Genomic DNA, 13785 nt, shown 5'->3' on the forward strand with positions numbered 1-13785 from the left:
CACAGCCTCCTCTTGAGCGGCAGGAGGCTGCCGCGGTTGGAGGGGGTGACGCCGATGGCCATCTGCAGCACCGTCAGGTATTTCTGGTACTTCATCTTGTCCCCGCTCCGCTCGCGGGCAGGGCCCCGCCGCCGCCGCCGGCGCCGCAGACACAGCCCCTCCAGGCGCCGCATAGATCAGCTCTGGGCCATCCGCCGCCGCCACAGCTGCCGCCGCCACAGCTCCCGCCGCTCCCGCCGCTCCCGCCGCTCCCGCCGCCGCGGCCGTGCGCGCCCGGCTCCGGCGGCTCCGGCGGCTCCCGCGGCTCCCGCTCCCGCTCCGGCTCCGCTCCCGCTCCCGCCGCCCTCGCCGCCGCGGCCGCGCGTGGCCGGAGCTCCCGCCGCCGCCGCCGTAGCCGTGCGTGCCCGGCCGCTCCCGCCGCCGCCGCCGCCGCCGCCGTGCGTGGCCCGCCGCTGCCGCCGCCCGCACCGCCCCCTCCGCCGGCCCGCGCGGCCCCCGCGTGCGCCCCGGGCGGCGGCCCGGCTGCTCCGGCCGCTCGGGCAGAAGGAGTGGAGCCGGGCCCGCCGCCCCCGCCTCCCTGGCCCCGCCGCCCCCGCCTCCCTGGCCCCGCGCCGCGTGTGCCTCGGTTTCCTCGGAGGCTGCCGTCAGAGCCCTTGCAACCGTGTGGAGTCCAGGAGAAGCCCCTGACAAGCTTCCAGAAGACAGGGAAAAAAATGGTTTTAGTTTATAATTCTCGGTTAATGGTTTGCAATCATCGTGTATGTGTTCTAGCCTAAAGTGTTTGAAGATTTTATGTTTACATAAAAATGCATCTATGCAAAGTGCATGTATGTGTATGATGGTGTATATACGATACATGACGTATGTACCATATATGTGTACGTATCTGTGTTTGTGTGTGGCATATATGTATATGTGTGTATTTTTACATAAAAACGCACCTATGCAAAATGCATGTACGTGTATACACATACATGCTATATATAATACGGATGGTGTATATACCATATACATGATGTATGTAGCATGTATATGTGTGTATATATGTATGTGTGTATTTTTGCATAAAATGCATCTATGCAAAATGCATGTATGTGTATACACGGACATACTATATATATAATACAGAAGGTGTATATACTTTATACATGATGTATGTAGCATATGTATGCATCCATATATGTGTGTGCATATATATATATATGTATACAGTCCTTTCTTGCACAGTACTTTGGAACTGAAGGAATGACTGTGAACCATGCAAAATTGTTTTATTTATTTATTTATTTATTTATTTATTTAGCAAAATTGTTTTAATGATCAACTGGGAAAATTAAGATTGTCCCATGACCTTTAAAAATTTTGTCAAAACAGTTCAAACGCTCTTCATGAGCGGTTGTAAATTTATAAGGAAATGAAAAAAAAAAGTAAAACTAATCATTCAATGCACTGTAGTTTGAAATATTACAGACATTGAGAATTAAGCTGTTTGATAAGAGAAACTTATCAAAGGTAACTCGAATAGTGCTGGTCTTCTCCTGGTAGAATTGTTATATAGAGCATCTTTTCTGAGCCTTGGTAATGCATCATGTTTGGATGACTTTCAAAATTTTATACTCTGAGCTTTCAATGTGAAATATATCAGAATTCCTTTAATGTGACATTGTCTGGGACATCCTCATCCTTTTCGTCACAACCAGTCTCCTCATCCTAGTTCATATTCGGTAAGTTCCTCTGGCTGCAAATCTAGACTCTCTGGAAAGACAGCAGTGTCAGTATCTTCACAGTTGCCTGTTTCTTCTATAACACCATTATATTCCATTCAAATTTCCCTTCACTTCCATCTTTATCATTTTTCTCTTTGCTGCACTATCATCTTTGTTTAGCAATTCTCTCTGAAAGTTACCCATTTTCATACAATACTGTGTGGGTTTACACTGGGAGATACTAGATTATCAACTGCACACTTTACTGTCATTACCTGAACTATTGCAGATGTGCAGTTACCATTCACTGACAGACTTTGAAAGAATGGCTGTGATTGCTCACTGATCATGATACGTATGTTAATTACATGGTGATTTGTGGACTAAGGAGCTATCATGGAACTTTATGCATTTTTCTCACAGTTAATAGGCTATGATAACTGAAATGTGAACCATATTGTTGAGCTACTGGTGTTATTTAACTAAGTCATAGTAGCTCACAACAGGCATATCTGAACCTGCAAAGCAAGGACTGCTTCTCTGTGTGTGTGCGTGTGTGTATATAATATGTATATACGAATAGTACAGATAAGGTAACTTGTACACCCATCAGACAGAATTACCAAATGTTAACATCCTCCCTCCACAGTACATCTCTCTTGTACCTCTATTTAAACACTGCATTTTCAAGTTAATTAGCATGTAAAATTAGAACAAACCAAAAAATAAAAAATAAAATAAAATAAAACAAAGATCTTCTAGTAGGCTCCCAACATGATTTCACAGTAACTTTGGTAAGAAAGCTCGTCTTAATCTACTTCACTTTTCTTTATCCAAATGTTTTAGCTCTCACAAAGAATGAAGAATTGGCAGATCTTTGACATTTCAAATGTTTATCCACACACGGGTCAGGACCTTGCAGCAGTACTTTGAAAAGGCATCAGAGCCTATACTTACATCTTCATCCTTTTGTATGGCCTTTTATATCACCTTCTCATATTTCTTGTAAGATATTTGATGAAAATACTGTGCTATACTCAAGGATTTAGACAACTGAAGGCTGAGGGATCAATTCAGGATAATGGAAGATAAAAATAAACCTGGTAGAAGCACTTCCAGAATGGCAGAAAATCTGCTTCTCCATAAAAAGGGAATACTGGCTAAAATTGTCAAAATCAACCTCTCAGAACTTCAGAAATTAACCAAAGACTTGCAACAAACCAAAGAGTGTGTATACAAGAGAAAGTACTGAATCTTGGTTGGAACAGTGAGATTTATAGCATCTGACTTGTCCAATTCACATCTCTCCAGCTCTGTGGTAGTCTTGTAAACCAACAGCCTTATAATTACAGTTGTTTTGAAAACCAGTATGCTAGCAGCCACTGGAGGCAGCAGAATGGGTTCAGAGGTCCCCAAAAGCCTTATCCCCAGAGAACTGTCATTATTTGACTTGAGAAGCTCCATCCATAGGGATTGTCTTTATTTGACCTGGCTTAGAACTCACTTTGTGCAGATAGCCTTATTCCTATTCCTAGGACATTTGTCAGAAACAATCAGAAGCAATTGTTTAACATCACAGCTGCCTGAGGTAGTGAAACTAGTTGGGGCTAGTTTCACCAAAAAATTTAAAGGACAGATGGGGAATGAGGTTCCATAATATCAAGGACTATGCACATGTTCAGGAAATGCCTGATAAGGCCCTAATCTCTCATGTCTGGCTGACCTTAAGGCTCAGTGGCAAGCAGAAAGGGAAGGCTAGGGAAGAGTTGTAAACTACTTATCAGAATGTTGAAGGTGTATATACACACACAGAGCTTCTCATCAAAGACTGGGACACTTACTGGTTTGAAAACATTTAGGGAAATTTCTGTCCAATAATTGGCTGATACTAAACACCTGAGAAGAAATTTTGGTAGCCAAACATGACAAAGAATACAGACTTTACAGAATTAGCTCAGCAAAGTCAATGAACAAACAAAACAACGAACCACCAGTAACAAACCCTGGAGTGAGGTGGTAAGGATATCATTTCTAGAGTTGCCACATTCTATTATTCAAAATGTCCAGATTCCAACAGAAAATTATAGGACTTGGAAAGCAACAGAAAAAAAAAAATGGCCAAGATAAGGGGGAAACGCTGTTAAGGAAACTGTCTTTGAGCAATCCCAGGCATTGGATTTATTGGACAAAGACTTCAGATCATCTGTTATAAATATGTTCACTAAAGGAAATCATATCTAAAGAATTAAAGGGAATAAAGGGGAACGGAGAAAAATGAGTGGGAAATATCAGAAAGGGAGACAGAACATGAGAGACTCCTAACTCTGGGAAATGAACTAGGGGTGGTGGAAGGGGAGGTGGGCAGGGGGTGGAGGTGACTGGGTGACAGGCACTGATCAGGGGCACTTGATGGGATGAGCACTGGGTGTTATTCTATATGTTGGCAAATTGAACACCAATAAAAAATAAATTTATAAAAAAATTAAAAAAAATAATTAAAGGGAAATCTGAGAACAACGTTTCACCAAATACATAATTTAAAAGAAGATTGAGAGGATCCCTGAGTGGCTTGGCAGTTTAGTGCCTGCCTTCAGCCCAGGGCGTGATCCTGGAGTCCCGGGATGGAGTCCCACATTGGGCTCCCTGCATGGAGCCTGCTTCTCCCTCCGCCTGTGTCTCTGCCTCTGTGTGTGTGTGTGTGTGTGTGTGTGTGTGTGTGTGATGAGTAAATAAATAAAATCTTTTAAAAATTAAAAAAAAGATTTAAATTTTAAAAATAGAAATTTTGGAGTTGAAAAATACAATGGGGATCCCTGGGTGGCGCAGTGGTTTGGCGCCTGCCTTTGGCCCAGGGCACGATCCTGGAGACCCGGGATCGAATCCCACATCAGGCTCCCGGTGCATGGAGCCTGCTTCTCCCTCCGCCTGTGTCCTTGCCTCTCTCTCTCTCTCTGTGACTATCATAAAAAAAAAAAAAAAAAAAATTTAAAAAAAAAAAAAAAAGAAAAATACAATGAAGTAAAGTATTCATTAGAAGAACTCAGCAACAAGTTTGAAATAGCAGAAGTAAAAGTCAGTGAATTTGAAGATAAGTCAATTGAGATTATCCAGTGTGCTGAAGAGAAAGACAAAACAATGAGGAAAAATGAACAGAGCTTCAGAGAACTATGAAGAACCATTAAGCGTACCAACATATGCACAAAGTCTCAGAAGGAAGGGAGAGATAAAGAGACACAAAGAGTATTTGAATAAATAACTGAAAAATTCTCAGATTTTACAAAATTATATTAATCTGCACATCCAAGTTGGATATACTCAAGGTAGTCCAAACCGAGGCATATATAGTCAAATTATTGAAAGCCAAAGACAATAAGAATCTTGAAAGCAGCAAGAAAAAAGCAACTCATCACATACAAGGGATTTTCTATAAGATTAATATCTGATTTCTCAACAGAAATCATGGAGATCAGAAGGGAAGACATTTAAAGTACTGAAAGAAAAAGATTACAAATGAAGAATTCTGTATCTATCAACATTATCCTTTTAAAATGAAGGAGAAATTAAGGCACTTCCAAATAAACAGAAACTGGCAAATCATCACCAGCATACATGCATTCTAAGAAATACCAAAGAGTCCTTCACGCTAAAATTAGAGGATAGCAGACAGTAACTTGAATCCACACAGAGAATTAAAGAGCACTAGTAAAGAACACTGCAGAGTTGAATATAAAAGAGAATATAAGATATTTAATTTTTTAATTTTTAAAATCTTTTAATCAAAATATTTGCAGTTGGAACTTCTTTTTACTATCCAACTTAAATGAGATATTCATTTATAATGTATAAATATGTACTTTGTATGGCAATAATAGCACAAAAGAGGTAGGAGAGAATGGAGCTATATTGGAGCATAGTTTTGGTGTATGATTAAAGTTAAGTTGGTACTAATTCTACTTAGATTATTTCAAGTTAAGAAGTTAATTGTAGGGTGCCTGGGAGGCTCAATCGATTAAAGTATCTGCTTTTGGCTCAGGTCATGATTCTGGAGTTCTAGAATCCCTGCCCATTGGGATTGGGAAGTCTGTTTCTCCCTTTCCCTCTATGCCTCCCCTCACTCCTGCTCTCTCACTGTCTCTCATACTCTCACTGTCAAGTAAAGAAAATATTTTTTAAAAAGCTAATTGTTAATTGTAATTGTAAAAAAAAGACTACCATTAACTTTAGAATATAGAAAAAGAGGCAAGAAGAAAATTAAAATGGTACATTCTAATATATACAGCACAAAAGAAAGCAGTAATAGAGAAATGGAAGGACAAAAAGACACAATACATGTAAAAAACAAATAGCAAAATGACAGCTGTAAATCTTACCTTAATAGTTACTTTATTTTATTTTTTTTGGGGGGGGGGAGTTACTTTAAATGTGAATTACTAAACATTCCAATCAAAAGGCAAAAGATTGTCAGAATGGATATAAAAACATGATCTAGGGGCACCTGGGTGGCTCAGTCAGTTAAGCATATGACTTTTGATTTTGGCTCAGTTCATGATCTCAGGGTGGTGGGATCAAGCCCTGTGTTAGGCTCCACAATGGGCATGGAGCTTGCTTGAGATTCTCTTTCTTCCTCTCCCTCTGCTCCTCTCTCTCTCTTTCCCTCTCCAAAACAAAACCAAAACCAACCAAACAAAACATGATCCAATTGGATGCTATCTACAAGAGACAACTTTAAAGACACAAATGTGTTAAAGTAAAAGAATGGAAAGTACCATGTAAAAAGTAAAAAAAAAAAAAAAAAGGAGTGGCCATACTAATATCAAGCAGAATAGACTTTGGAATAAATTGTTACTAAACACAAAGAACATTTATACTGATGAAAAGGCCCATCCCTTAAGAAAACATAACAATTAGACACATATATTCACATAACATCTGAGCACCAAAATAGCAAAAATTAATATTATCAAAGGGAAAAAATAGAGAACTCAACAATAGTAATTGAAGATTTCAACACCTCCACTTTCTATGATGGCTAGAGCAAAGCAGAAGTTCAGCCAGGAAGTGGAAGACTTGAACAGCACCATAAACCAAATAGACCCAACACATCTGTATCACACCCAACAATAGCAAAATACACATGTTTCTTAAATGCATGAACAGTCTTTAGGATAGATTCCACATTCAGCAGCAAAAAAAGCCCTCAACAAATTTAAAAGTGTTGAAATCATACAAAGTATGTTCTGCAACAAGAATGGAATTAAATTCAAAACCAGTAACAAGAAAATTTGGGAAATTCACAAATATATGGAAATTAAACAGAACACTCCTAAATAACCAATGAAATGAAGAAATCATGCAAGAAATTAGAAAAAAACTTTTGATGAAAGAAAAAAGGCATAACATAAAACTTAGATGCAGCTAAGGAAGTGCTTAGAAAGAAATTTATAGTTGTGAACACAGTATTGGAAAAGATAATAAAAGCTCATATTTATAGCTCACTCTTCCACCTTAACAAATTGGAAAAGAAGAGCAGTTTAAACCCAAAACAAGCAAAAGGAAGGAAATGATAAAGATTAGAAAGTAAATAAATGAAATAGAGACCAGAAAAATGATGCAGAAAATCAATAAAACCAAAAGTTGGTTCCTGGAAGAGATCAATAAAATTTTAGACAAGCCTTTAGCTAAACTGGTCAAAGCAAATAAAAAGAGAAGATTTAGAGGATCCCTGAGTGGCTCAGTGGTTTGGCACCTGCCTTAGGTTCAGGTCGTGATACTGGGGTCCTGGGACCGAGTACCACATTGGGCTCTCTGTATGGAGCCTGCTTCTCCCTCTGCCTGTGTCTCTGCGTGTCTCATGAATAAATAAATAAGTCTTTAAAAAAAGAGAGAAGATTTAAATTACTAAAATTTGGGATGAAGGATTACTACCAATCTTGCAGAAATAAAAAAACTTTATAAGGGAATACTATGAGTGATTGTATACCAACAAGTTAAATAACCTAGGTGAAATGGAAAAATTCCTAGAAAGACCAGACTACTGAAACTAACTCAAGAACACACAGAAAATCTGAGAACTATAACAAAATAAGCCCAAGTCCAGAGGAGAGAAGTTATGTCAGTATTGTTCACTGCTGTATCTCTGGTACGCAGAATAGTGCCTGGGATGTAGTAGGCACTCAGTAAATATTTGTTGAAGTTGAATGAGGGCACAAGTGCAAAGTAAAAGACTTCATGGGGAACCCTGGGTGGCACAGAAGTTTAGCGCCTGCCTTTGGCCCAGGGCACAATCCTGGAGACCCAGGATCAAATCCCACGTCGGGCTCCCGGTGTATGGAGCCTGCTTCTCCCTCTGCCTGTGTCTCTGCCTCTCTCTCTCTCTCTCTCTCTGTGACTATCATAAATAAATAAAAATTAAAAAAAAAAAGACTTCATGACTTTTCATAAACCATACATTTTCTTTAAGAACAAACAAGCTGGGATCCCTGGGTGGCGCAGCGGTTTGGCGCCTGCCTTTGGCCCAGGGCGCGATCCTGGAGACCCGGGATCGAATCCCACATCAGGCTCCCGGCGCATGGAGCCTGCTTCTCCCTCCACCTGTGTCTCTGCCTCTCTCTTTCTCTCTGTATGACTATCATAAATAAATAAAATTTAAAAAAAAAAAAAAAAAAAGAACAAACAAGCTACTCGCAGAGTTTTCAGTAGCTGGAAAGCTGACATTGTATTACAAGGCCAAGGAAATAAAAATTGTTAGTTTTCAGAGGATAGCCAATGCTTTGAAGGAAAATGAGAGAATTGCTATTTTGATACTATGCAAGGTCCAAGGGAGACCTTCTTTATTTAAAAAATATATATATTTATTTATTTATTCATGAAAAACACAAAGAGAGAAGCAGAGGGAGAAACAGGCTCCCTGCAGGGGATCCTGATGCAGGACTCAATCCCCAGACCCCAGGATCATGACCTGAGCCAAAGGCAGATGCTCAACCACTGAGCCACCCAGGCATCCCCTGGAGAGACCTCCTAACAAGCAAATTACCAAGGATTACAGCACCTGAAACTGTGATCCATCTTCCTTTAAAATGGGGTCTTCCAAAATTTTTAAATTACCACCCCCCAGTCAGAAGCACGTTTTGTGCACAGACATGTATGGATGTCCTAGCACCTGTGTGTGCAAACACAGACACACAGACACACACACCCCTGAAGCAAAAGTTTTTAGAAACAATATTTTACCTTACTACCTGGATTGAACCCTTCCATTCTCCTCTATTCATTTTTAAAAATGTGAATCACAGCCTATCCAATTTATTTTTCACCTAATAGAAAGCAGCTGTGGCTTGTGTAGCACTGCTCTAAGGGATGCCTGTGTCTAATGCCATCATGCCTCACATCCTTGTTTACCTCAGCAGCCAACGAAAGTCCAAGCCCCTCCAGTCAGCCAGGAGCATCCAGATTTATGGCTTCATTCATCTTAGGTTCAGGTAATCCAATTATGCTCTCTGGAATGCCCTATCTGTGAGCAAGCCCCCCTGTGCTCTTAGCACGTGATTGGAACATTCTCTTTAGCTCCTATCCTTGCTTGATGTCCAGCTATCCCCTGAGTCGGTGCTTCTTCCTACAGTCCTCTACAGCAGAAGGTGTTTTTATCTCTTGTACACCATATGCCTCAAGAAAGGCCAGAAGGTGGGGTGTGTTTCCTCCTGGCCAATACTGCCTCTTTTAAGCCATTTCTTGATTCTTCTCTTATCAAAAACAAAACTAACAAGAAAAACCTAAAAACTGACCCTTTGAAGTTTATGCTTTTAATCTCTACCACCTTTTTCCCCTCTCTTCATTGTCATATACTGACTCCCTCTCTTTTTCTATTCTGGCATACTTTTTCATGACTTCAACATCCATGTGGATAGCCCTCAGTTCCTTGGCCTTATCACTCCCAATGACTTTTTTCCCTGTTCCACCTCAGCTGCCCACTCCTGTGGTTTTACCTTAGAGAACTGGGTTCACAAACTCAAAATCCAATAGGGGAAGGCATTTAAAACAGTAAAGCAGGCCAGTTGTTAGTCACCAGGGATTGGTAGAATCTGTGATCTGCCTACCCTTTTAGAAAGGAGCAGCCACTATCCAGTACTTGCCAGTTGTTGTGGAATACTAGACCAGTATTTCCACTCCTTCAAGTTGACATTAGCACAGATTTTCATGTGCTATCTCTTAAATCTTAAATCTTAGCAACAATACGGACTTTTAGTTTTAAGGCAGTGACATTAAAAACATTCCCTCCCTTTCTTCTCTTAAAAATAAATTCAAAAGAACAAGCCCAAGAAAGAGAAATAAAAATACCATCTTCACTGAAACATGGAAGTATTGGAAAACCTATTTCAAAAGTTGGAAAGCAGTGGAGAAATAGTAAATGTCTTAGCAGTAGCGAGAGGACTACCTAGGCTACCTAGGGCAATGCCATAGAGAAGCAAGCTCATTCTCACCGCAGAACTGCAGTGATGCTAAGTATTAAATTGGAGGGACCAGGTTCCACATAAGATGGATGTAAGTTAAAGGAGATGGGAAGTACTGAGAATAGGAGGTTTACTTGAAAACTGGAACAGAAACTGTCAGCTTTCTCTTATATCCTCTCCTACTAGATATCCTATATCTTTAGTTAGGCAACTACCTTTCCCCTATCTTGCAGAAATAGAGGTATATTCTCTGGGGAGGAACTAGAGAGTAGAATCAGAACAATAGGGTAGACTGCCAGACTGAAAATGAGGTGGTATGGGAGAGTCTATGTATTGAGCGGTGAGACATTAAACTCTCATCTTTCACCTAGCTCCAGAATGTTTGCAACTTCAGGCAAGAGATTTATTTATCCTCCCATGTGGATCATCCACATATTTGGTTAAATCCATGAATTTGCTTATTGTGACTATTTAAAAATAGTTCAGGGCAGCCCGGATAGCCCAGCGGTTTAGCGCCGCCTTCAGCCCAGAGTGTGATCCTGGAATCCCAGGATGGAGTCCCACGTCAGGCTCCCTGCATGGAGCCTGCTTCTCCCTCTGCCTGTGTCTCTGCCTCTCTCTCTCTCTCTCTCTCTCTGTCTGTCTATCATGAATAAATCAATAAAATCTTTAAAAAAATAAAAGCAAAAATAAAAGTAGTTTAGTACTGACCCTAGTATTTTTTCCATCATTTTATTTCCTTCTTATGCAATTTTAAATTTTTTTCTGGAGTTAATAAATTGCCTTGTTTTTAACTTGTTTAATTTTCCTAGAACCCAAGACTAAGTGTTCTCACATCTGCAATAGTAATATGAAATGACTTGCAATACATTTTCCCATACACTCAGACTAGACCAAATAATTTCATTATTTCCTGGACCTAGCATCTTGGAGCCCTCTTTCTTGCTGCTGCAGTCTGTAAAGATTTGCTCTCTAGACTTCTGCCCAACTGTTATCATGAGTATCTTCTTTGTTTCTCTCCTTTGCTGGGTCCCCTGTATTCTGGACGTCACATCTTGGTTTACTTCCTTGTTTTGATGGATAATCTCTTCTAATAACTTCCAAAAGAGTAGATGAGACCTGGAAGCCTATGTAGCTCAGTGGTTGAGCATCTGCCTTAGGCTCAGATCATGATACTGGGGTCCTGGGATCGAGTCCTGCATTGGGCTCCCCACAGGGAGCCTGCTTCTCCCTCTGCCTATGTCTCTGCCTCTCTCTCTCTGTCTCTCATGAATAAATAAATAAAATCTTTTTAAAAAAGAATACATGAGACATAGATATTTTGAGATGATGCTCATCTGAAAAGTTGATTTTACCACCACTTTATTTTTTTGGCTGAATATAGAACTCTACACTGTGAGTAATTTAACTCAAAATTTTGGTCATTGGTTCATTTTACTGTAGTTTCCAATGTTACTGTTGAGAAACCTAGTGTACTTTGTGTCCTGACTACATTGCTTGCTTGTTTTCCCACACTTTGGAAGTTTTCAATCTTCTCTTCATCTCACTGTCCTAACATTTCATGATGACATTCCTTGGAGTGGGTCTCTGGTCAGTCACTGTGGCTCTTTCATTAGAAAAGTGTACATTCTCTGGTTCTGGGGTATTTTCTTATATCACTTCTATAATATTTTCCTTTCCATTCTTTCTTGACTCTTTGGAATTAACTTTTTACTAAATGTCAGATGTCCTGATTCAGTCCTCTAATTGTATTATCCTTTATTTCTTTGTTGTTGTTGTTGTTGTTGCTTTATTCATTCTACTTCCTGGAAAACTTCTTCATCTTTATCTTTCAAACCTTTAGGTGAAATTAAAAATTTTGCTATTACATAGTTTAAATTTTTTCTTGTTTTGACTGATTGATTGGTGTGTATGTAATTTTATTTCATGTATGCATATCTTTTAAATATATCTTATAATCTCTCTGGGATATTAATTACAATGTATTCTTCTCATTTTCTTTTATTTGTTTCAGTTTCTTTAGCTCATATTGGAAGATTTGCTCATATATTTGATAATACTTGTCTTTTCCATTCATATTTAATGGTGAGGCCTGCAAATCCTGGTGGGATGGGTTTTGTACTGGTGGGTTTCATTGAGGTAAATCTTTATAATTTTAGATCCTTCTCTACCCCTGCCAAAGAGCATAATCTATAGATATTTTTTTCCTCCAGGACACTCCCTTTTACCCAGAAAAGGAACCTCTAAAAAGAGGGAAAGGAGGTGTGAGAATACTAAAAACGTACATGTGCTATAGTAGAAAGTAAATAAATAGGGGCCACTGGGTGGCTCAGTGGTTGAGCATCTGCCTTTGGCCCAGGGCATGATCCTGGAGTCCTGGGATCAAGTCCCACATCAGGCTCCTGCATGGAGCCTGCTTCTCCCTCTGCCTATGTCTCTGCCTCTTTCTCTATCTCTGTGTGACTATCACAACATTTACAACAGCAGGCATTTTCTCTTCCTTTTCTTGACTATCATAAATAAATGCAAAGTAAAAAAAAGAAGAAAACAACACAAATAGGAGAATATCCCATGCTAATGAATTGGAAGAGTAAATATTGTTAAAAATGTCCATATATTTTTTTAAGATTTTATTTATTTATTCATGAGAGACACAGAGAGAGAGAGGCAGAGACACAGGCAGAGGGAGAAGCAGGCTCCATGCAGGGAGCCCGATGCGGGACTCCATTCCAGGTCTCCAGGATCATTATTTCCTGGACCTAGCATCTTGGAGCCCTCTATCTTGCTGCTGCAGTCTGTAAAGATTTGCTCTCTAGACTTCTGCCCAACTGTTATCATGAGTATCTTCTTTGTTTCTCTCCTTTGCTGGGTCCCCTGTATTCTGGACGTCACATCTTGGTTTACTTCCTTGTTTTGATGGATAATCTCTTCTAATAACTTCCAAAAGAGTAGATGAGACCTGGAAGCCTATGTAGCTCAGTGGTTGAGCATCTGCCTTAGGCTCAGATCATGATACTGGGGTCCTGGGATCGAGTCCTGCATTGGGCTCCCCACAGGGAGCCTGCTTCTCCCTCTGCCTATGTCTCTGCCTCTCTCTCTCTGTCTGTCTATCATGAATAAATCAATAAAATCTTTAAAAAAATAAAAGCAAAAATAAAAATAGTTTAGTACTGACCCTAGTATTTTTTCCATCATTTTATTTCCTTCTTATGCAATTTTAAATTTTTTTCTGGAGTTAATAAATTGCCAACGCAGAGGACCTGAATACACATTTTTTAAAAGATTTTATTTATTTATTCATGAGACACAGAGAAAGAGAGAGAGGCAGAGACATGGGCAAAGGGAGAAGCAAGTCCCCTGCAGGAAGCCTGATGTGGGACTCGATCCCAGGACTCTGGGATCACACCCTGAGCCAAAGGCAGACGCTCAACCACTGAGCTACCCAGGCATCCCCACATTTTTCCAAAGAAGACATATATACGACAGACACATGAAAAGATGGTCAACATCACTAATCATCAGGAAAATGCAAATCAAAACCACAATAATATATCACCTTACATCTGTCCAAATGGCTAGTAACAAAAAGAAAAAAAATAACAAGTGTTAGCAAGGATGTAGAGAAACAGGAA

General features: G+C 40.0%; 1 protein-coding gene across 6 annotated transcripts in view; it reads right to left on the reverse strand.

Moving 5' to 3' along the window:
• Positions 1–242, reverse strand: part of TJP1 (tight junction protein 1) — a 244509-nt gene extending 244267 nt beyond the window's left edge. For 3 of the 6 annotated variants that reach the window (XM_041751851.1, XM_041751848.1, XM_041751847.1), the window contains exon 1: positions 1–242. In XM_041751851.1, the coding sequence (XP_041607785.1) occupies positions 1–173 (173 nt within the window). In that variant the 5' untranslated portion in view covers positions 174–242. The other 3 variants (XM_041751849.1, XM_041751846.1, XM_041751845.1) reach the window with 1 other exon arrangement.
• Positions 243–13785: the final 13543 nt, after the last annotated feature.

Source organism: Vulpes lagopus, chromosome 4, assembly GCF_018345385.1.
Source record: "Vulpes lagopus strain Blue_001 chromosome 4, ASM1834538v1, whole genome shotgun sequence".
NCBI lineage: Eukaryota > Metazoa > Chordata > Mammalia > Carnivora > Canidae > Vulpes > Vulpes lagopus.